The sequence below is a fragment of the Eptatretus burgeri genome, chromosome 4, assembly GCF_056783735.1.
Source record: "Eptatretus burgeri isolate ZD-2024b chromosome 4, Ebu_testis_v1, whole genome shotgun sequence".
NCBI lineage: Eukaryota > Metazoa > Chordata > Myxini > Myxiniformes > Myxinidae > Eptatretus > Eptatretus burgeri.
In genome coordinates this window covers 38844324-38870091 of record NC_140964.1, presented here as the reverse complement: position 1 = coordinate 38870091, position 25768 = coordinate 38844324, and the positions used below count along the sequence as shown (strand labels likewise).

At 42.8% G+C, this 25768-nt stretch overlaps 1 protein-coding gene across 2 annotated transcripts in view; it reads right to left on the bottom strand.

Annotated features, from left to right (window-relative positions):
* The window catches only part of LOC147027842 (uncharacterized), a 219053-nt gene that overhangs the window by 136402 nt on the left and 56883 nt on the right, over positions 1-25768 (bottom strand). For both annotated transcript variants that reach the window (XM_085877510.1, XM_085877511.1), the window contains 3 exons: positions 17256-17436; positions 11534-11634; positions 3928-4089 (listed from right to left, as the gene is read on the bottom strand). In XM_085877510.1, coding sequence (XP_085733636.1) covers positions 3928-4089; positions 11534-11634; positions 17256-17436 — 444 coding nt within the window. The remainder of the gene's footprint in view (positions 1-3927; positions 4090-11533; positions 11635-17255; positions 17437-25768) is intronic.

Below are 25768 nucleotides of genomic sequence, written 5' to 3'. Positions count from 1 at the left end.
TGCTCACAGGCAGACAGACAAACAGGAGTGAATACATAACCTATGTCCACCTTTGGTGGTGGACATAAACAGCAAGCAATAACAATTAAGGTCAAGTGAATACTCCTATTTGCAGGAGGAATATTTAATATATACTCGTACACTGTAGCGTTCAAAATGAAATCCTTGAAAGAAAAAAAAAAAACTCAGGTCCAGAAATGTGCAGCAAATTATTGATCTGACAATGTATGCAAATGCTCTTTGGGCGTCATCGTCCAGGTTTTACGGCTTAATTCTGCTTCAACCAGCCAGTTTACTTTCCTCGGACATGAAATCGTAAAAAAACAATAAAATCAAGTTTTTAAAATGTCTGTGTACTTGCTCTGACGCACATGTGAAGGTGGCTGTATCTTTGTCTTACTCTGTCCTTCCCATCAGCCTCCTGTGCGGCCCATTTGCATGCTTTCTCATGGAAATTATTTCTGGTTGTCTTCATGTATTTGCACTTCTCTTCTTTGGTCTGTTCCTTTGCTTCACAGGGCATGACCTGTGCTATGTGTGAATGCTGGTGTGGGAATGCGCGAATGGCTGAAAAGGCTTTTCATGTCTCCAGTTCTTTGTAATCATCTCAAGATAAATTGGAAAATTTGTATTGCATGCAAAGTGTATGTAATAATACTCACAACATGCCATAAAAAACTGCTCTTCTGGCCTTGTATTTTAGAATTATTTTGGTGAACCACATTTGTGCAAACGGTCTGCACAAATCGGCCATAAACCAGTTGATGAATGACTTTGTTGTTAAAAGTTCACGCCAGATAATTGGATACGATTTGATGCCATGTGGCAATTAAAGTGTACATGTGTTTAATGAATCACAAGTTTGAAGTTGCAAGAATATATACAAATATCTGTGAAGGGAGCTTGAAGAGGATTCATCATTTGGCAGATTTTTGCTTCATCCTCCTGTGATTGGTTAATCGGTTTAATAAATAAATTAAGAAAAGGATTGAATAAAAGGTTGTGGATGCATGAACTATATCTAACTAGCAATACAACCCGTCACTTAGCTGATGGGGATGTTCAGCATGGGGGGAGAAAGAGGGTGGAACAGAGAGGAGTGAGAGGATGATGGGAGAGAGAGGAGGGAGGGGAGCTAGTCGAGTATGAGGAAGGGGGCCAGGGAGGACTAACAAGGAAGAGGAGGGAGGTGGGAAAGAGCAACACCTCACCAAACGTTGCTGTACACTACTGGAGGGATGTGTGTGTGAGTGAGTGAGTGAGTGAGTGAGTGAGAGAAGGGGAGGAAGGTGGGGTTACCAAAGAGAATGATCCCTCTCTATGTGTCTGTCTATCTATCTCTATCTCTATCTCTATCTCTATCTCTATCTCTATCTCTATCTCTATCTCTCTCTCTCTCCACTCATTCCCTCCGTTTGACATGCCAGTACCCAGCAATTTTGGCCTAAACAACACAGAAATCAAGAAAATGATCAAATACCAAGATTCCAAAAGAAAGTGAAAAGACCCTGGAAGTTGAAGCGATCCGAAATTGTATCAGTGATCATTGAAGCAACGGGAATGATGAGGAAGAACCATTCAGAGATCTTAAAAACCATCCCTGGGAATATTACCACAAACAAACTACAGCTGGAAGCTGTCCGGGGCTCAGTGACGATCCTGAAAAGAGCCCTTGGCACAAAACTTTGAGAACAGAAAACTTCACACCTTGGTCCATGATCCATGATCGGGGTCAACGGGGGTGGATACTTCGAGACCAAGGAGGACTCTGTTCCACCTTCCGAAACCCAAATAGGGAGATAACGAACAACGCACACACGCACACACTCGATGGTGGATACTTTGGAGACCTGGGGCAGGAGCATTTAAAACCTACACTATCTACCTGGGAAATGTCTTTCTGCTTGTAAATGCTCATGCATGCAGTGACCTCTGCACCTCTCCGGTCGGCTCACTCCGAATCCGATTCATACATCTTACAGTCCCCTAAACAGAGGGAAAGGGGTGGGGGAGAGGGGGCAGGGGTAGGAGAGAGAATGAGTGAGGAAAGTGAAGAAGAAAAACTTCATCTTTAAGAAATCGTTGTGGCCCGTTCCAAGTTGAGGCATGATTGAGCAGGCTAACAACATGGCGGCTTCAGACTCCAGAGAGGTTATTCAGGATACGCCTTGAGACCCAGACAGTGAGGTGGCCGAGGAGCGCCTGATAAAGGATATAATTAAATAAGGCAGTTAATCATCTTCAAAAAGGGGTGTTTTAATTAACCCAAACACCCAATTTTCACTCATGCACTTCCTTGTAGTTTCCTTCATATACCAGCAAAGTTTCAGGCTACAAGGATTCATGGTTTTGGAGTTATGGAGGAGACACACTGACACACTGACATTTATTAGTATGATGGTGGCTGTTAAATTTGGCGTAGCAAATAAGAAACTCGGCCAAACATTTTAAAATGGGATATAAAAAAAACAAAAATCCAGTGGAACCCCGACATATACAAGTGTACAGAGAGACAGACAGACAGACAGACAGACAGACAGAGAGACAGACAGAGAGACAGACAGAGAGACAGACAGAGAGACAGACAGAGAGACAGACAGAGAGACAGACAGAGAGACAGACAGAGAGACAGACAGAGAGACAGACAGAGAGACAGACAGAGAGACAGACACTGATTTAACAACCCCAGGCAGAGGAATGTTATTTTCGCCTGAGTCTTTCATGAACCGGTTCGCCAGGTCCGACGTTCACTTGAAGGTGATAGGGATTTGTAATGTTCAGGGTGGTGGCGATAGCTCGCCTACTCTTCACGAACGACACCATGCAGTCCTCATCATCTACACACTAATGCTAGCAGACCGGACACCCAGTTTAACGTCCATCCGAAAGAAGGTGCGCGCATCGATTCCTCGCCCTGCCTGCAAAACACCAGGGTGACAGTTTATAGTTGGGCCGAGGTTGAATCCAAAGACAGACAGCTCAGAGATGAGTGAGCATACCTCCACGCTATCCTGCCAACAACATAATACATAATATAATACAATACATATATAATCTTGAATATATTATGAACCATGGTGTCTGTCTGTGTGTTCGTCTGCCACATCCTGCGCTGCATTTGAAAAGCTGCTGATTGGTTTTGTTTTATCTTTAATTTCACTTTTCTTGATGCAATATAATCAGTCACTTTATTGGCCCTTCCAGTAATTTTTCAAATTAACATTAACATCTGGATTAAAGCAGATGTAACACAAATCTTCATGGAGTAACACAGTTTAAAATAGCGATGTTTTGTCCTCTTTTTAGACAAACAAAACCTCTGCCGCCCGAGGTTGCACCGCCATTTCGCGGTGGGCGGTATAAGTAGCTTCGAGCTTTGGCTCTGAGTGAAACAAAGAGTGCAACACAATTGACCTTTGTGAAGACTGTGAAATAATTTAAATTGATCGATTAACTTAAACTTTTCCCGTCAATGGGGACGGGTACTTTTGCTCGTATCAATATGTAAGTTGAACCGAAATGCTATTTGAGAAGACAACAACTCTCCCTTTTTCGTGGATCGTACAAAGTTTAAGCATCATTTACTGAACAAAAACCCCACACGTTATTACTGCTGTAAATTATTACTTTTCTTCAGAGTTTGGTTTTTCACCACCCGATTTTTATACCGCACCTGATCATACTGGTTTACAAACTTGTATTCTTGCGTGATTTTTGCCTCACGATTTGACTGCTATTCTGTAGCAACAGCAGTCTAACATGCCTCATTAACACACCATGCTCCTGAGGGTTCATTCAATTTTTCTTTGTAAAATTCTTATAGATGCTGCTAGGAGTGATTTTCTTGCTTGCAGCAACCCACCCCCCCCACCAAACGAAAAATCATTAAAATGACGAAAAGTCTTGATTCGAACAAGCCACACTTACCTGCAGCAAGGCAGCGAGTTTTGGAAGTGGCTGGGTTAGAGGGTACAAATCTGGCTGCGTATCATAAGTCTGCTCTCCTCGAGACACCTGCCGTTGAAGAATTGTCCGGGCACTCCGTACTCTTGAGGAAACTACACCGTCGTCAACTTGCGAGAGGTAAAACTGATGGGAATAGCCGTGAGAGGCTTCGGTTCATAATACATCATCACTGAATGTAACAATCTGCATAATTTATCATCACCGTTGGATATGTTACTGATTATTTAATGTATCAGCTGGGTGGGTTCCTTGTGTGCAAAAAATGTACCCTGTCACCCACTGGAATTTTGAAGTTGACCACTTCCCTTATCAGAAAAACTTGGTTAGCATTTCCATAACCCGGCAATAAGTGTGAAAATGGTGCTTCTTTTGGGGGTTCCGACGGAAATTGTCGGGCCAATTATTAAGGGCAGTGGAAATGAAAACGACTGTTACTTTGCAGTCTTACACCCTAGGAATGCAAACTTCCCCTCAAAGTGTCGGTCTTGAGACCCTCTTTCATATGACATGCAAATTAGGTTCATTGGTTCAAAAATCAGGTCACTGGAGGTCAAAAGGTCACAAAAATTTGGGTCAAGTGAAAATCTGACCTACCTCTGAAACATGCCCCACAGAACATGCCACATCCATATTTTACCCTCTCTGAGGGTCTATCCCATCACCATAGGTGCCAAGGAACACAATCATATGAATAAAGTGGAATTTGTTGCAATAAAATGAAAACAGCACAGAATGGAAAGCGGTCGACTTTCAATCTGATCACTTTTTGGCCACCGCTTAAACGATTTCCTGTTGGGAAACTTAAATGGTTATGTCACGCCCGTTCACCCTAGATAGACCCAAGATAGATCAGAACGTACAACAGGATCCGAAAAAGGTCGTAAGTGAGTACATGATGCATCACTAATTCGAGATGACATCGTCAGCAAGAGGCTGAAGGTACGAGGTCAGGAAGACTTTGTGTATCATATGAGCAATTAGTGTTACAAGGCCTGCACTATGAAGTCTCACCTCGACAGAATTGCCAGCAAGGGCGCTGATGTCTCAGCAGATAGCACTCCAAAGCACACCAGTCGATCAAGCGTAGGTGCACGCCCAAACCCAACACCCGAAATATACCACAAGAAATGTGTCGTATGTGGGTTTGTGAAACATAGAGGTGACTATGAAAAATATCGAATCTCAGAAACAAATAGGGCGATGAAGTTTCTTGAAGCTGCTGTGTTTATGCAGGATGATGTTTACACCAGGATCTCCAGGACATTCATGCAGTTTTCGGAGCAGATTTATACTGCCACAAACAATGCGTGGACAGATATCTTCTGAAATATGAACACTTTAAAGACAAAAGCAGTGAGGACAAAAGCACCAACCATAATAAGGAGGCTTGGACAAATATCATATCTGACATTGAAACAGGTCTTGCAAATGGTAACGGATATGAACTTAGTTTTGTTCAGGATGCGATGAATAAACATCTTGAAGTGGGTAGTGTCAAAATTCTTCTCACCAAACATTTTTCAGATCGGATATGTTTCTCACAGCCAAAGCAGTTGAATAGGTCTGGGTTATTTTTCAGTAAGGGGGTTATAACTGAAAACATGGCAGAAACAATCCGATCTACTGATCTCATCAGGCAGTGTGCTGATATCATTAGGCAGTCTCTGTTAGACATAGATTTTGACCTGTAAGATCGGTTTTGTGATGCTAATGATTTGAGGACTTCCTGGAATGCTGTACCAGTTCCTTAACCCTTGCTTAAAGGGGCTGTCACACCTTGACGTTTTAGCCAGTGTATGGCAAGGTATCAAAATGTATGTAAAACGCTGGCGTACGCTGAACTATTGATGTTTTTTTTAAGTTTTGGGTGTATAATAACGAGTTGGACGTATGCATAATGTATTAGTAACGTACACAGAACGTTTCAATCACATATAGATAACTTATACCAACGAATGCTGAGCGTGTTGTCGGCGTTCACAACCTATGCCCAACGATAGTCTAACTTATGCATAGCGCGGCAGCGTATCGCCAACGATCACGTGGCATAGGCTATTCATAGGCTGCGGCTCGACGATTCAAATCATAACCGCACTCGACATCGAAGTGTGAAGCCGCTGTCACACCTTGACGTTTTAGCCAGCGTATGCCGACGTATGAAAAATTTGCCGAACCAAGTTGGCACACGTCAAATACGTTATGGGTAAGTTTTGTATACGTTAAGAGCACGCTGGCATATGTCGTAGTACGCTAGAATACGTCAAAGTACGCCGAGTACGTCGAGAAATTTTCAGCATGTTGAAAATTTCTTGACGTACTCGGTGTATGACACACGTTCCGCATACGCTGGCATAAGTTGTAGGCACGTTACGCGATCGTTGACACATGTCGACATATGTTACTTGTAAGTTACTCATAAGTCGAAACACGTCGAGGTAATGTTTAGCGTACCCGAAACTTAATTTTTAACCTATGAGTAACGTGCTTTGAACCTATGTGTAACGTATCTCCAACGCATATTGACGTATTTGATTGACGTCTTCCGGACGACCACAGAACTTACTAAACGTGTTTCTAACTTACAGCTACCGTATAATGGCGTATTGGCAGCTCTAAAAAGAGAGCTCGTCGTTTTTCTTCTTATTGTGAAGACAAAACCTTTATATTAGGACCGTGCTCTTTCATATACAGGATCTGCATCTCCATAAATACTAAACACTTGTACACATCCTCGCATTGACGGTGCCTTTTGAGAGTGTCTATCATGAACTTTTAAATATATTTGGACATTTGTTTTAAAGTTTTGAAAAGTTCACGTTACTTTTTAAAGATTATTCCATGTAATGTATTGTAATTTCGTAAATACATTATTTATTTCTTAAATACAATATATTTTTTCGTAAATACACTATGACGGGTCTCGCTATTGCCTTAATCAAGGCACGTGATGAAATATTGGAAGTTTTTGTTGTTTTTTTTTCGGGGGGTGGGGGGGTCGCAGCTACAAAAGGTTGAGAACCACTGCGAGAGACATTACCTCGACGTGTTTCGACTTATGAGTAACTTACAAGTAATGTGTGGTCGACGTGTGTCAACGATCGCGTAACGTGCCTACAACTTATGCCAGCATATGCGGAACGTGCAAGTCATACGCTGGCATACGTCGGAAAATTTCAAGCATGGAAAATTTGTCGAACAGCTCGGCGAACTACGACGTTTTCCAGCGTACTACGACGTATGCCAGCGTGCTCTTAACGTACACAAAACTTACCCACAACGTATTCGACGTGTGCCAGCGTTTTAGCCAAATTTTTCATACGTCAGGCATACGCTGGCTAAATCGTCAAGGTGTGACAGGGCCTTAAGTTCATGGCTACCCTGTATAATTTTGACCCGACTGAATTCACTGCGGGTCCATGCATACCAGACGATGAAGGTGATCAGCCTAAAGACATGAAGGATGAATGGGCTGGTATTTCTGAGTCAAGATCTAGACAAATGCATTGTCTCTTCCAAATCATGTATCATGATTTACATCGTGGGAGAAAGCGAACTCCCCTGCACATTATGAACAGCCAGGCCATATATGATTTGTGCAAAAGTGCCACTCTCATTACGACTTTTAACCGCTTTGGCTTATGTTCAAGTTATGATGAGCTCCTGCGCCACCAGAATGATATGGCAGCCTTTACCTTTGAGAGCAGCTTAGATAGAGTCCCATTTCCGAGTCACTATGACAAAGTAACATTCACTATTGGTGCCTTTGATAATTTCGACCATGACGAGGCAAACCTGTCTGGAATTGGTGGAAGCCACGATACAGTTGCTCTCTTGTTTCAAGATGAGGGAGGATCTCATACCCGCAAGCCAAAATGGTCTGAAACAGATGTTCAGCATGGGTCACGGACATTCACTGCTGAACTAAAGTGCCAGACATTTAGAGAATTCTCCAAGCCTGCCAAGAATCTCCCTGAAGATTACATGGTTTCCCCTTCTCATCGAGTCAACCAGGATCTCCTGAAAAATGTTGGCACAAAGGAAATAGCATGGCTGTTAAGCAGAATGGGCCTATGCGAAACTGACCAGACACCTGAACACATGACCTCAGAATCAAACAATGCCTATATGGAGTGCTGCAAACTCAGCCCTGCGTGTTGAGGACATACCCCTCAAGCATGTCGGATTTCTACCTGTCCTTCCGTACCCAGTGACCGACTGTTTCTGTGTACACAGCTATGAAGAATTTTCAAAGTGTTCTTGAATTCCTTGGCCAGCCAAAGCTTCCTGTGACCTGTGATGAAGGAGTGTACCGTGTTGCGTGCGAGATACAGCTGGTCCATCCAAATGAGTTTGGGAATATCTTGCTGTGCCTTGGTTCCTTCCACATGGCTAAAGTTGCTTTGGGTTGCATTGGCAAGTACATAAAGAGCAGTGGAGCAGAAAACATACTGATAGAGAGTTGCATTTTTGGAGTAAATGTTGTAGAATCGGTCATAGGTGGAAAAAAAAGTGTGTGAGGTCCCTGAAAGGACTGCAGCTGCTGAAAGAGGCATTTGCAAGGTTACAGTGGAAAGCCTTCTTCAACGAAGATGACCGAGCTACAAAATACAAGGATCTGCTCGATACCCTCCTGCATTTGACAGAAGAAGTGGCAGCGAAATCTCCCGAGAGTGTGGCCCTCCTTCACGCATGCCAGGACCACATCGGCTCTGAACTAGTAGACGAATTTGAACGATTCATTTCAAAGTGTTGTGAGGAAAGTGAGACATTCAGGTATTGGAATACCTTTCTACACCTGGTGTCTCATCTTGAGAACCTAATTCGGAGTGATCGCGAGGGAAACTAGAACCTTCAAGTACAAGCCATTCAAGATCTGCTACCCTCGTTTGCTGCTATTGATTCCACGAACTACTTGAGATTGTGCTCCCTCTACCTTGAGGACATGAGGATGCTGCCTGAGATAGCACCAGAAGTGCATTCAGAGTTTATGGAGGGCAGATTTGCCGTAAAACAAACAATGGGACATTTCAAAGCGGTTGGAGCAGACCTCGCGTTGGAACAGACTATCAACAGAGCTCAGAAAAGTGCATCAGGAATAATAGGTAGTTTGTGATCAGAAATCATCAGGAATAAATGATCAGATTGAAAGTCGACCGCTTTCCATTCTGTGCTGTTTTCATTTTATTGCAACAAATTCCACTTTATTCATATGATTGTGTTCCTTGGCACCTATGGTGATGGAATAGACCCTCAGAGAGGGTAAAATATGAATATGGCATATTTCAGAGATAGGTCAGATTTTCACTTGACCCAAATTTTCGTGACCTTTTGACCTCTAGTGACCTGATTATTGAACCAATGAACCTAATTTGCATATCATATGAAAGAGGGTCTCGAGACCGACACTTTGAGGGGTAGTTTGTGTTTCTCAGGTGTAAGACTACAAAGTAACAGTCGTTTTCATTTCCACTACCACTAATAATTGGCCTGACAATTTCCGGCGGAACCCCCAAAAGAGACACCATTTTTGCACTTATCGCCGGGTTATGGAAATGGTAACCAAGTTTTTCTGTTAAGGGATGTGGTCAACTTCAAAATTCCAGTGGGTGACTTAGGGTACATTTTTTGCACACGAGGACCCCCCGAGCTGATGCATTAATTGGCTATAATTTTAACACTACTCATGTTAACTACCAATAATCAAGTCAAGACAATCGACACTTCACACGCAAGTTGTCCTTTGATTCCTTCGAGGATATGAACTCGTGACTTTCCCCAAGTACAACTCAATAGAGGCCCAAGAGAGGAAATGTAAACACCAATTGCAGGAAATAAATCAATAAATCAGTGAGCGAAATAGTATTAAATGGGTGTGTAAAGAGCTGCTCGGTCCGGGAGCTCTTGGTTGGCTGAACAAGTAAGCAAAGTGTACTTAATGAAAGACATGCTGAGCATGCAATTTCTTAATGTGACGTAGAATGAAGAGCGAGGGCTACATTCCTTCATGAATGTTAATCTATATTCGTGGCATAAAAATGAATACGAAATTCACCGAAATTGTGAATAATTAAAAAGAAAACTACTTCATTCCACATGGACACGCATTACTGTATTGAGATTCTTGCTAATGATAGGGTGAGAGTTGGCAGAGGTTTTGACTTCCTCATGAGATATTTCCAGATACGATGAGGAACCGGGAGATATTCCACGTCATTACAACTACCTGTTCACCATCCGTGAATATGGTGAAGAGGGAGCATGCTAACTGTTGAGCTGGCTCGTAAGTAGCTTCAATTCCAGGTATGACTATAAACTGTCTGACTGGTGCTTCGCAGGCACGGAGTTGCACAAAATAGAGCAACGTCCCTCGGGTGGCCGTTGAGCTGTGGACGCGTCTGCAAGCATTATCTGGTGAAGGTAAAATAAAATAAAATCCCACGGTGTCTTTTGCAAAAGAGTAGGCGAGGTATTGCTGGCACTATCTTACTACAATTCACCGTCTGTCTGTTCTCAGGTACCGCAAAAACGGCTGAACCGATCGCAACCATTTTTGGGGTGTGTAATCCTGGGACCCCGTGGAGTAAAATAGGCATAAATATAATAACATGACCCCCTTGACGGCTCCCGTAGGGAGCGGGTGCTTCTCATATGGCCAAATTCCAAATTCACGCAAAAACTGCAGACAGCAAGTGGTCCAGTCTTCCCGGATATTCCTTGTTGCCTGGTTACAATGCTTGCAATTTCGGTGTGTGGTTGCTGTGCGGGTACAGCACCTCACAAACTATAAACAGATTTACACACCAAGGTGTTCAAAAGGTGAATGTGCACATGCCATCTCCAGCAACAAAGGGCAGCCATAACCATAACAAAGCGGCCATGCAGTGGTGAATATCAATCACTTAAACACACAAGTAAGCACATAGAGCAAAGTGATTTCATCAGGGGAAAGGTTATTGGATGCACTAGCTTGAATTTGAGTGTTATTCATAAGATTTATAATGCGATAGCAGAGTGCGATGCACACGGATGATTCACGTTGCATCGTATTTGAAGACGATCCGTAACAATTTTATGCTACTCGTAGCACGGAGTTAACTAAAAGAGCTGAAGAAAACAGACTATCTGAATTATATGCCATCTTTGTGATGGGGATTGCAGATGCATTGTGGGAAAAAAGTCACAAATTTACAATGCTGACATACAGTAAATCATGGAAATACTTAACATGTGAACCACGGTTAATGTGGTCTAGCACACTTTTGAGAGCTACATTAATCTGAAAATTAGTTTGAGCTACAGGCAATTTAAAACCATCATTTCACTGAAGTATTAGGGAACAATTGGAGCAAACTTGAGAGGCTGCTTAATTGCAAAGTGATTGTATTTTACTATCCTCATTAAAAAATGGTTTTGCCTTGCAATCACACAGGTATGCTCTTCCACAACTCCAGCCATTACACGGTTGGGGGTCATGAGACCACAATGAAATTCACTGAAAATATACCTGTGGATTTATTAATATTCTTTTCCAAGAAATAAATAAGAATAATAACCAGAGTAGTCAAACCTTGTAGAAAAGGGCCATGGCGAGAATTTTTCGATATGCTGGGCTGGCAAGCACAGGGTCCTCCTCTGGTTCCAGTTCAACCATGAGCTCAGCAAGTGCTCCTGGTGATGTGGAGAGAGGTGTCGAGTGAAGAAGGCGAAGAAGAATGGACGGAGGTGATGAACAAAAGGAATACAAGAGAAGTAAGGAACGGCAGGGAGCAGAGTAAGAGAAGAAAGACAACCAATGATGTACGAGGAACAATTGATTGTAGTTAAGGGACTTGTTGTGCATTGGCAATGTGTAGAGATTGCAAAATGGCAAACACTACGGAAGTACGACCAACTGGAGATTTTTGTCTTGGAACCGAGACTCAGACGTGTGGTGTCAATCATGGATTGGCTTTAAAGTTGGAATAAGCAGAACATTTTTGAAGTCTTGTTCTAACCTTTGGAGGTGTGCGGGGAAAGGATTTTGGTGAGGAAGTCTATCATCTTGAAAAGAATAAAAGTACTACAAGACAGAAGCACAACTTTCTCGTAGTGACCTTCGTGTGGGGAGGGGTTGGTGGTGGGAGCGACTTGTGGTTGGGGGTGGGGCGGGGGGGGGATGGAGGATAAGATTTATGAAGACGAATGTTCAACTACGCTAAGCTTTTGCCTGCAATACATCCACCTGTACGGTATACAAGCAAACCAAATTCATCATGCATGTTGGCAAGTATTCCGTTTTGATTTTTACAATGGAGTCTTGCATGAAAAACATGGCAACGCACAATTTCCTGGTAGTCTCAATGCATTCTTCCCTCTTGGTGACAGATGGATGGCTAAAGCAAGGAAAAAAGGCAGAGCTCATCACTGTTATACATGTGTAGTTTCCACGTGTGCTTGATTTCATGGCAAGCGAGACTTCGACCGCTTCGAACTAATCAGGAAACAAGATCCTGACACGATGGAGAATTAGGTTTATATAAGTAAGCAGACTGTAGATAACAGTCACATTTGCATTTTGTTGTGACTTCCAAAAAAAATACAAACAGGAACCTCTCCAGTCTTCAAACTTTGACATTAATATGACCAGGCAGGCGATTCATCGTCTTGGTGAACCATGGCAAATGTCATCAATCGCTTATTCATACCTTAATGACTTGGTTGCAGTCAAAATATCAAATGACAGTATTGGTCGAGACATTGAATATGTGATATATATATATATATATATATATATATATATATATATATATATATATATATATATATATATATATATATGTGTGTATATCAAGGGTGTTCATGAGAATTTGTGATTTTATCAGTGGATTACAGTGTCTTCCACCACATATTTTATGCTGGCGATTTTGAAGTTGTGCAGACAAGATAGCAGATTTTGCTCCAATATTGCTTTACAAATTGACAAAAGCTCCTGCAATTTGTTTATGCAGATGCCCCTCGGTTTATTTGGTTTTCTATACCAGATTCAGGGTCATGGAGACGAAGTACTCGAGGGTGAAAGGGGAAGAAAGTCATTGGGGACAGTGAAGCAACAGATTCAATGAGCAAGGGAATAAATAAAAAAAACGAGGGAGATGGAGAGGAGGGGAGAAAATATAGTAACCTGCAAAAATAGGATTGTGATACGTTATGTGGGGTTAATGGGGGAAGAAAAAGATTGGGGGACAACATGAGATGGTGGTGCACCGTGTGCTTGAAGTCCTGGAGGGAAGGGTGGGAATAAAGTCTCAAGAAGGCGGTTCCCCAAACAGGACGATGGAGAAACAAAAGAGTCGAGGTGGACGATCAGGCTAGATTTGGGGAGGTTAGCAGGGGATTTACTGGAATAACACTGACAACTTTAAGTTTGGAGGGAGTGTGGGTGGGCTGAGCAGACAGAGGGAGGTAGATTGAAGGAAACGTGAGAAAAGATGTTACTGGTCTGTCTGCAATGTAAAAGTAACGGGCCTTATGCTTGGGCGGCATTGCAGGAGATGCCAATAATATTGAGCTTCAGATTCCATGGATTCCAAGAGATAGAGGGAGAGAAAGATAGATAGATATATATATATATATATATATATATATATATATATATATATATATATATATATATATATATATATATATATATATATATATATATATGGGAGGTTGGGGTGCAAACCCATAGGAGAGATGGACGATGCTGAGCTTTGGACAAAGTTGCTATATGCTGTGAGTAGTTCAGATTTTTCAAGGAATGATTTGGAATAAAGGAGGATGCCCAGTCTGCAGGTGACTATGGTGGCCACCTTTGTGATGTGGTCAGCTCAGATATTGACATAGCTGCTGTCTGTCTCCCAGTGTGATGGCATATGGTACAAAATAATGTGGAGTCCCCTGCAAAAAGGAAGAGGATTTTTCCAGAGCATTTAAGGAGATGAGAAATAAAACTGGGCCAAAGACACTGCCTTGAGGCATTTCAGCTTCCACTCGGAGAGAGAGGAGTGTCCTATTGATATCAACACATTGACTGTACAAGTGGAGGAAATCAAAAAGTCAGGTATGAAAGTTGCCTTGTATGCCTCAGGCAGCGGCCTCAGCAAGCAGATCCGCCTTGTATGCCTGCATTGAGAGGACCCGTTTCGGCATCCTTCTTGTGATTGGAAGTGATGCTTGGTCAAATTCAAGGCAAATCCTCAATGTAAGATATTAAATCAGAGGATGGAGATCCTCAGCGCCAGACATGAAATGAGAGCCATTTTCCTAGACATATCACTTGCTTTTGATATTGTCTAGCACCCTGCCCTGCTCACCAAACTCTCTTCCTATGGTATCCAAGTCCATCTCCACTCATGGCTCACTGACTTCCTCTCCTGTCACAGTCACCGTGTGGCCCTAAATGGAGTTCTTTCATCCCCTCTTCCTGTCCAGGCTGGAGTTCCTCAAGGTGGCGTTCTGGGACATGTTCTTTTTCTGGTTTTCATCAATGATCTCTCCAACTCTCTGGAAAATCCTCTTTATTTCTTTGCTGATGACTCCACCTTCTGCCGTACCATCTGCCATCCCTCAGATCAGGGAGCAGCAGCCTCTTCACTCTTTGCAGATCTGAATAAAATCACAAACTGGTCCAACATTTGAAACATGGCTTTCAATCCTGACAAATCTCTCTTTCACTTTGTCCCTTGAAAGGAATGTCTGGAAACCCCACCTCCACCCCACCCCCGCCCCCCCCCCATCTACTTTCTCAACAATCCTCCTGAGTAAGTCCTTCCATTCAAGCTTTTAGGTCTCACTATCTGCCATGATCATTCCTCCAAAAAGCCACATCTCAAAGCAAGCCTCAAAAACCAGTTGCTGACTGGGCATCGCCCTTTGCACAAAGTCTTTCCTTGGCACACCTGAGCTCTTGACCACTTACAAAGCTTTCGTCCACAGCCAGATGGAGTACTGCTCTCCCCTCTGAGCTGGTGCTACCGCCTCTCACCTTTCTGTGCTTCACACTGTGGAAACCAAGGCATTTAGGTCATTGGTATCTCCCATAATGAGGCTGAGTCTTTGGGTCTCTCACCGCAGGCAGGTCGGTGGTCTGTCTGTCTTCTCCCGTCTCCTCGCCCCCCCCCCCCCATATTTCCACAGGGAGCTCAAGGGCCACCAGCAACCCCATTCTGGTAAAACTACCAAAATCAAGACTCACTGCTCACCTTCACTCTTTCATTCCGACCTTTGGAACAAACTCCCACACTCTCTTCAATCCTACTCTTCCCTCCAGGTCTTCAAAACAGTTGTTCACCACCATCTCTCATCCTCCCCCATCCAAAGCATTGATCTTTTCTTCCCCTGTTCATCCACCCCAAACCCACGTCCTTCAAATTCCCTGCTTTCCTTCTTGAAAGTCCCTGTTTTATAAGGACCTGAAAGTCCCTGTGTACCCCACCCCATCCCTCTCCCTTCCACAGATCTCATGTCTCTGTTCCCCACTGTTTTTTTCCTTCCCTCTCCCACCCCTCTTGTCTCCTGCTCCCCTTGTTGTACGGTCTGTGTGTTAGCTCTCATAAGAGCCTCGACAGTGCATACAAAAAAATAAAAATGGGAGGTCATAGAAGAATGCTGAAGAATGCATCCAAATAAGCAAGAGAGATTTCAGCAACAGAGCAGGATTGGAGATATTTGTGGAGCAGAGAACGGGAGATTTGGGCAGCAGAGGAAAATATATTGTAGCAGCAGAATATGAAAGATGTTTGAGGAACAGTTGGGAAAGAGGGGAGCCAGCAGGCTCAGAGCAGCCTCTCCGTACGTCCCTACCACCGATAGGAGGAACAAAGGATTTTGAGCTACAGTAAGAGCGAGTGGGAGACAAAAGTACTGTTTCATGAAGGTTCGACATTGTCGATTATAAAAGAGCCACGGAGAATGTCATAGGAAGGTTGTTCTTTGTATACTCAATGCAATTGCCCCCATGTGGTTCGAGGCCATCTTGACTCTCTTCTCCCATGTGGGAGCATTCCTTCGGGACCTGGGACTTGGGAGTCTCCCACGCAAGAACCAATCTGGATGAGGACCTGCTTGACTGACCTGGACACCTATGCATGCACCGTTTCTCCAGAATGTGCTGTACCAGGAAGCAGTGGCAGGCTGTTCCATGGCAGACTGTTACTGCCAGCATGCCAATCCCTGCTCAAACCCGTCAGGCGTTTGAAGGACTCTAAATGTGTGCGTGTGCTACAAGGCATGCTCCCTGTTGCACTCTTGGCACTTCTCACCCTCACCGAGACAGACATCCTCTGTTCGACCAAAATAGAACGGCACAGTGATATTAGCAAAGTCTATGATAAGAATAAACTAGAAAGCATCTCAAAATGCATTTGTGTTCTGCATATTCTCATCATAAAGATTTGTTGAAGGTAAAAAAGATGTTATGGACTGGAGGGACAAACTGAAACTCAATGGTAAATAAAGAAACACAGCGGTGATTAAAAATGACGGAAGTCAAATTGACCAAGTCGGCCATTTTGACACTTCCAGTCACGTGATCGGCATTACCTCTGCAATTGAAAACCCCTACCCTGGCGCAATGTTGGAACCCAAATTTGGAAGCATTCCGACTGGTGGGTTTGGAGAAGATGATGTTTGATGGAATTTACGTGACCTTTCCGAAAAATTGACCAAGTGGGCCATTTTGACACTTCCAGTCACGTGATCGGCATCACCTCTGCAATTTAAAACCCCTACCCTGACGCAATGTCGGAACCCAAATTTGGTAGCATTCCGACTGGTGGGTCTGGAGAAGAAGATTTTTGAAGGAATTTACTGAGTCTGCCATTTTGACCGACTGAAAGTCAGGTGACCAGAATGAGCTTTGAGTCACGTGACCCGTTACCAGTTGGGGGATTTCAGCCGGATCGGTCCAAGACTTTGGCCGGAGAAGTTGAAATAGGAGACGGACGGATGGATGGATGGACAGATGGTGCACGATGACAATACCTTATCTGGAATTTGAGTTACAGATGAGCTAATATTGGTGATCTGACCATGGAGAAGGGTAAACCACTCGGCTTCTTCCTCATGTATAAATGCTATAAAATGTCCTTAGGAGTTCGAGAAAAGGCACACGATAGCAGAAACAATCAAATGGACTTCAGGTTCCGTGTGACCATCCCCTCCTGGGATTTGCAAAATAATAACAAAAGTTATTGACAAACAATGAACATACTTTATTTATTGTGTTTATGGATAAGCACAAGTTGCAGCACACAGGTACACAAGTTTACCTTTAAGTGTGGTCGGAAGGCCGAGGTCCTTCCCAATCAAGAATTTCTCCGTCTTGTAGGCATGTACAAGCTTGGAGCTGACTCCAGAAAACACCAATGTGGCAGCTTGCACGATAACGCTGGACCCATCATGACGACAAAGTCTCCATCGAAAGCCGGCACTCACATAGGCATGTGCGTTCTGCATGATGCAACACCCCAATCACATACATAAGCATTCCCATTTTACACCAAATATCTCCGAGTTGTCGCACGTGTTAGCAGGTGCAATGATACATTGCTTTGCAAGTTGTATTAGAGTCAGCAATTTGTTTTTCACGTTTTTTTCACAAATTGAGTTTCAAAGTGAAGAATCGCAAGTAATTTCAAGTGATTAGTCATCCTCAGAATAAAGCCTTTTGCTCTGGCTTTCTTTGTTTGCTCTTAATTTAGTTGTCCGACATTAAAGTTATGCATGGCACAATCTCCCCCTGTGAGCCTGAGATCAAAGTTTAAACAATATGCTTGAAAAGCATGAGTTACAAAGGACATTGGGCACAATGAATAAAGCAACACAGTTTATAGAGTTTGACTCTGGGATCGAAGCAACATGAGATATTGATTCCGAAGGGAACAGCAAACAAGCTTCGAACTTAAAAGCAAAGGCAGAGAACCAGAAAGGACTCCGGAAACTTCGGAAAATTTCAGAAAGAAAGAGGGAATTTTAAAAATGCAATAACAACAGATGAATTATACCCTGATGAAGCCAACTTCCATTGCATTTTCTCCCCCCCACTCCCACCTCAAGCTCATACCCCCAACTCTCTCTTGTCCCATAATTATCCATTTACTCTTTTTCCTATCTCCACCAGACCCTCCCCACTCATACTGTCTGATATCTACGAGACCAAAAGGGACAGTGTATTACTTTATGCAAGATTGCTTCTTCTTTGTTTGTATGCAGCACAAGGCTGCTGGGTAGCATCATTGGCTGAGGGTGCAGCTGTGCCGCTGATGCAATGCAACCTGTAGGTTAGGCCAGGAATTTGGAATTTGGACATGGTGCCGGCGATAGCTCGCTGACTCTTCGCAAAGGACACCATGGGATGCAAGATGCCTGATGGGCAACCAATCTTGGTCACCCGTTTCAGATGAAGTTATTTAGATGACGAAGGCCTAAGTCACATTTGCCACGGCGGCCGTGGGGTCTACAAAATCTTCGGCCACTCTCAATTATACGGCGGCCGCAGTATTTCCATGGTCACACAATGTAGCAGTCACATAGGTTTTTATTTTTCGGGGAGCCACACGGGGTATTTATAAATTGTGGAGACCGAAAACGTGGGGGTGCCGCACGGTCTTTGATTTGATGTCGCACGGTGACCTGAGGGCGTTCCTGCGGCGGCCATGTAATTTTCAAGGCAGATGCAATGTTCCCGCAAGGCGACTGCAGGGGGGCCCTAAGGCAAACGTGCGGCCAGACGGACGGTAACGAGTGGGTTCTTTTTTTCTTTTTTTTTTTACCAGTTCTTTTGTTTCGGCTTGTCGAATTGCTCCGGCGAACGTAGAAATGAAAAAGGTTATAACTCCGCGCTATAATTCCACGGCGACCTTAAGGCCTGTAAAATATAGCCAAACGGCGTAGGGCCACCTTGAGGCCACCACAGAAACACTGCGGCCACCGCACGTTTCTGTCAATTCAGAGGGCGTACGGCCGCCATATCCTCGCCGTAGAGCAAATGTGACTTAGGCCTAAAACATCAAGAAGGTTGTTGTTTATAGCTGAAGCAAAAATTAAGAAGTGAGTGTAATTAACAATTACTTGTGTAATAACTGTGTAATAACTGTGTTAACAAGTGTTAACAAGTTAATAATTAACAAGTGTAATAACTGTGTGCCTCTCCACATTGACGGTGGCAGCCAACGTACAACGCTTCATCACCAAAAGCACCATGGTTTTACATCAATTAAAAAATAATAATTACTGCAAGGACCTTCCATGTGTGTCAATATTGGGGAAGAGCAAATATCAGAGAAATTGGCCCAGGAGTTAGAAAAGTTACAAAGAACACAAGAATCGCATAAATAAATAGATCTACACACACACACACACACACACACACACACACACACACACACACACACACACACACACACACACACACACACACACACACACACACAATGAAGCAAAACCAAAAACCATTGCCAGAGCATTACGTGTTTATCGGAGTCTAAAAAGATCATCAGATTAGATTAAATCGAAGAAAATCACAATGTAGGTATTTTACAATTTAAGGCATTTCAAGATTTGCAATCCCAAAGCTCAACTATTTGTTTTCACTCAATGGCAATGGTAATTAAAGAGCGATTTCTGATCAAATAGACAATTCTAGCACCACCGCCCCAATCAATACCACCACCGAAGGAAAACAGCTTATAACTCTCCCATTACACACACAAATTACCTTGTGAACCAATGATTTACAGAGCAAATCACTCATTGACCTGCCAATTGCTTTCGAGCACCCGACAAACCATTGTAGCGTCAGGCATGCACCAAATTGATGTTTCTGCAAAAACTCTTTGCTGCACGTCGATAGCACTTAATCAGATGCAACAAAATGCATCACACAATTCCCCCCCCCCACACCCCCACTCGTTTGCAGGCGAACTAAGACAAATTAGGACCGACTCATTTCATTTACATTTTGTGATTGTATTATTTCCGTACCTCAATATTTTTTCAAGATACCAACTTGAAACGTGCACAGCTTGTTTGTACGCATGTGGAATGTATATGTGTAAAATTTGGTCAAGATTTGTCTAAGGCCAAGGCCAAGGCCATCGAAAACGTGGAAAAAAACCCCACCTGTTAGGTGGCAGTTGGAACATTTAACAGCCAACTTTGTTATGTGTAACATTCAATCATGTAAAACACTTGATAGGTCAAATTTTTGAAATGGCCAAGTTGCTGTTTCCATGGAAACTATTGTTTATTTGTATTTTGTAAGTATCGAGCAATGAACGACACCTTTCTTGTTTGCGCGTGTTGTTTGGTTGACTTCTATGCACTCCTGAACGACTGGATGGAATGAGTTGGAAAATGGTGGTTGTACTTACGCAGTGCACAGGAAGGTTTCGGATGGTTAAAAAACAATTAAGAGTCCCGTGGGTTCTGGGTGGGGGTCGGAGGAGGACCCCAATTGTCTCTTTGTAATGGTGTTGTACTGTGTCGTATAATGCCACCTCGTGGGAGAAGGCATTACAAGTCATACTCTTCTCATTGCGATTTACCATCCTATGTTACAGAACATCAGTGCGGCTAAAGCAGTTTGTTGGCAAGAGTTATTTTGGGTGGTTTGCCATTGCCATCCCAGCAGTAGTTATGGCAGGAATTTTAATTTTTGTTCAGGGTGACAGCGATAGCTTGCCGACTCTTCACAAAGAATGACGTGGGATCTTTAACATCCACCAATTAATGCCAGCATGGTGTTGGCTTAAGAGTTAAGGTGGCTGGCTTAACATCTTAGGGTCCTGAGTTTGAGCTCCTGTTGTGCCGTTGAAACAACACCAACTGGGTTGACTCAGCCCGTCATCCTTCCGAGATCGGAAAAATGAGAACCAGCTTACTGGGATATTAAGCAATTTGAGTATCCTGCGTCAGAGTGGTGATCCATCCGGTACTGCTCTGCTTAGCCAAAAGGAACTGCCTCGGGAGCCCGATGCACTTCACAGCGTGAAAGGAACGGTTTATTGTTAACTAATGCCAGCAGACGGGATGCCCAGTTTAACGTCCATTCAGGAGACGGGAAACCCAATGACTAATCAACCTGCCTGTGAAACACAAGGAAGACAGTTTATAGCTGGGCCAAGATTCATACCCAGGCTAGAAAGCTTTGAGGTGAGTGTGTGTCCCTCGAGGCTATCCTGCCAGCCCATACGTCGGACTAAAATATTTCCAATTCTCGGGGAATTACCAAGTACATAATCCTAGAAGAATTAACCCACCTACTGTATATGACCGGGTTCTTTTCTATTAATATTAAAACAATAATACGATGAGAGTGGCCATTTTGAGAGACGGGAAAGTTTATAAACAAATCTAATGGGAAATATAACTTTGCTTTTCAATCATTAAATTAGAGAAATCAGGTCCAAATGAGTGGAAAACTGCAATTTTTAGTTGAGTTTAAAGTTTTATATCAGCAATTAAGTTCCTTAGCAGAAAATGTAATTGCATCCGAGTGAAATGAAGAAAACAACGTTAGCAAACCGGTACAAAAGTCTCTGCACTTCAGGATAATGTGGACATCAAATAATTTGTGACAATTATGTTCGCTAATCACTCCGAGGAACGTAAGAATAACTTTATCGAGCATGCACAATGATTCGACTTCGATTGCAAATTTTGGTGGAACCCAGTGAGATTTTGACCAAAGAAACGGATGATGATGTTTTTGACTTGTAATGAAATGATAAAAAAAAACAAAAAAAAAAACAACAAAATAACATTAACAATACGAAATTATAATCGTAATAATAATAAAATAAAATAAAATAAAACAAGATGTCTTGTGAGATCCGTAAAACAAATTTGACTGAAAATAATTGGTGGTTGAATTCAATGACCAAATGTGCAACTCCTCTTCAAATTTCAAGTCAATCAGATGAAAATTGACAATTTTAGAAAGTTGGCCGATGTTGATCTCGAAAATAGTTGGTGGTTGAATTTGGTGACCTGATGTGCAAATCCTCTTCAAATTTCAAGTCAATTGGATGAAAGTGAGGATTTTAGAAATCGACCTAAGTTGTTGACCTTTGGCCGAGGACGCCAGTGGTCACTGGTCAGCAAACCATAACAAGAAGAGCCATTTTTTCAAACTTGGTCAAAAACGCAATATCTAAAGAGCCCGCAATACATGTAACCCCTATTTAAATAATTGAATAATAGGACAAAAACACAAACATTGATTTGTAATGCAATACATGTTTATAGAGTTGGTATCAATGAAAGGGGCCATTACATTTTCTTCAGTACATCAAGTCAGCTTACCCATATTTACCTCCGCCACCTAAGGTGGAAGGAGGTTATGTTTTCACCCGTGTGCGTGTTTGTTTGTTTGTCTGTTGGGTAGTCGATGTAGTCAAAAAAAAAATTTTTTTGAGATTTTTTTTTCTACCCTTATCAGTATTTCCGTCAATATGTTTGTCTGTCTGTCTGTGCTTGAATGTATGTCTGCTTGGTCCAGTGCTCCGTTAATACAATGGCGATTGATGAAACTTGGTGGGTAGGTTCATACCATGACCTAGTTGTGTGCAAATGAAAACCGTTGCTTTGGACACCACCATTGCCTAGCAACGGGACTTTGAAATTTTTGAAAAATCATAAAAAAATTATTTTTTCGAAAATCAAAAATCGGGTCACGAGCGACTGTGGGCAGTACATTCAGCCATATTGTCAAAAATTTCCAGCCGGATCCTATGAAAACTGTCGGAGAAGATAGACTTTGAATGAACCCTGGTCGAAAACAATAAAAAAACGAAGTTCGTTATATCTCAGAGACTATGAGTCAGATATACATGAAACTGGTATGGTAGGTTTATGGTATGTCCTAGTTATGTGTGAGAAAGAACCGTCGCTATGGACCCCTCCGTTGCCTAGCAATGGCCGAAAAACCTCTAAATGTGGGGGTATTTTAACGAAAAAACAATCTGCAGCATTAACCCTTGAAGCCAGAATCATGAATTTTTTCGTGCTTGATCCTCAGGTCATTCCCCCATCGAACGGGCCCATCGCTTCAGGTTCTATTGGGTAGTCGACTACCCATGTCCGCCTACCGGCTTGTTTGTTTGTTTGGCTGTTTGTGTGCAGGATATATCAAAAAGTTGTGGACCGATTCAGATGAAAGTTGGTGGCGAGGTTGGGTGTGTGAAAATGACGAACTGATTAGATTTTGGTGAAGAACCGGATCCGGCGACGAGAATTTTAAAAAGTGATTCTTCACCATTGAGAGACAGGGCCAAAAACGAGATGTAGCATGATATCTTAAAAAGTTGTGGACGGATTCCGCAGAAACTTGGTGGACACACGTTGGGTATGTGACAAGGACAAATCGATTCAGTTTTGGTGAAGATCCAAATCCATATCCAGATAACAGCATTTTTCAATTTTTCAAGTGATTCTTCACCATTGAGAGATGGGGCCAAAAACTATATACATGTATGACAATTCGAAAATGTATTGGGCCCGATATGTTCGACTGGATCAGGCATTGTGTGGCGGATGTATGCAGTCTACTGAGTGCCCTTCCAGTTTCATGTGATTTCTCCTGTAGAGTTTCTTTGGAGAGTCGTTTGATGTTTGGACAGTGTGCTGTCGTTTTCATTTTCCAGCCGGACTTTAAACTCACCTCATTCAATTAGTATCTCAGTGTGATTTTAATGAAATTCGTATTTGAAAACACTTGCTCGCACAGGTAAGTCAACCCGTAGATGGACAGAATGCCAAATGCATATCTCTTCATGTTACTGTAGGTTTGTGGTAAAGAATTCCAAACTTCAAACACAATCTTGTCTTGTTTTTTTAAGATCATGCATTTCAGTTCATCTGTCTTGAAGTGCCAGGGTAGATCTGTGCCTTTCTAGATTTTTTTAATTTGGTCACTAAGCCTCTGAATTTACAACTCTACATGTCCTTGTCCTGAAAATCGGCCAGTTCAAGTTCTAGTTATGTTCGGTTTACTCCTGTAAATGTGTTGAAACCCCTTGAAGCAGACACTTCTGCACTCAACTTTTCAGCAAATGATAAAGTTGCCTTTTCCTTTCTGAATTTCTGAAATTGCCCTGCGAAGGCTTCTTGCATTTTCAGTATCACATTTTTTAGGTTCTCGGTGTCAAGTTAATAGTTTGTCTCCTCTTTGAATTGTTTCAGTGATGGGAAATGAGCCAGCAAACCCATCTCCATGTCTCTCACAAACAATGCTAGTTTTCGCTCAAATGGTGGCACCTCTTCTAAAAGCAAGTGAGCTGTGTTTCCCTTTCCTTGCAGCTTTCTGGTAAGGCCATTTAAAAGTGAGGTGATGCCCACCAAATCTCTGCAGCCACTGAGGATCTGTAAGTTCTGCATAAACACGTTCACTTCTTTCAGACAGGCTGCAAAACGCACAAGCACTTCTCCCCTGGAAAGCCACCGTACCTTGTTGAGCAGAAGGTCGTCTGAATATTGACCATTGACCTCTTCCAGAAGTTAACAGAACTGCTGGTGGTTCAACCCTTTTACCATTATTTTGATGACGATTTGTATAACCAGGGTCATCACGTCTGTGATTGTGGTGGAAACGTTTTTGCACAGAGTGCTTCTTGATGAATGATGCAGTGGAACGATAGCAAATTACGATACAGGGGTTTTTTTTGCAACAGAGTAACAAACCCCTTGTGTGCCCCTTTCATATTTGGTGCTCCATCAGTAGTAACGGAGATGATATGTCCGGCTCTTATTTCTTTCGTCTTTTGGCAGTCAACAATAGTTGACAAAATATCTTCTCCCCTTGTTTGGCCTGTGAGGGGCAGCAATTCAATCAGCTCCTCTTGGGGTCCTTGACATTGGATTCACGTATCTGCTGAGAAGAGCAACCTGCGCAATGTTATCGACATCACACGACTCGTCATAAGCAATAGAGAAGCCCGGAGCTGAATTAATGTCCTTAATCTGCTGACTAGTAATGTCTGTTGCCATTTTTACTGTTCTGTCCCTCAGTCTTTGCAGACAATGGCATGTCTCTAATTTTTTTGAAATCACTGTACAGCTGCTCTGAAACTTTGATAAAGCACTATTTTATATATTCACCATCTGTGAATGGCTTTCCTCGTTTCACAATCTCTTGAGTTTCCACTTAACTAGCGGTCTAGACCGTCAGCCCAGAGAGTTTTGATCATACGAACGAGGTACCAATATGTGAGTACAGGGGGTTTTAGGGAGTAACCTGACATATGCAGATATGGATTTCTGGCAGGCACCACCCACTGCGTGTGGCCCCTGGGGACCCTTAAAATGGGCTAGATCAAACATTGGAGGTACCAGATAAAACCTAGTTTAAATGAACTAGGACATAACCCAGAGTGTAGAATGACCCATGCAAGAAACTTTGTCCGCTGCATCAGGGCCAACAGAAGCCCCTGAATTTGACCCTTTCGAAGAATTTGAGCTAGATCAAACACAAGGTTTAAATGAAAAATTATTTCACCGGGTATAGAATGGCCCTTCCACCCCTCTCCCCAATAATGAATGAGGCTCCCAAAATTCCAAAGTATTTTGCATTTTTTTCTTGTTTTGGCGCATCGGACGGCCGCAGCTTCTTAACTCATGCCCTAACCCCCCCCCTCCCCAGTAGCCTCGAGTCACGTACCAGGCATATGCATGCATGGAGCGCGCATATGCTTATCTACCTGTGTGAGGCTAGCGGGAGCGTCCACGTCGAGCAGCCGGGACACGAAACGACTTTCGCTTTTTGGGTCACTCACACACGGGCAGC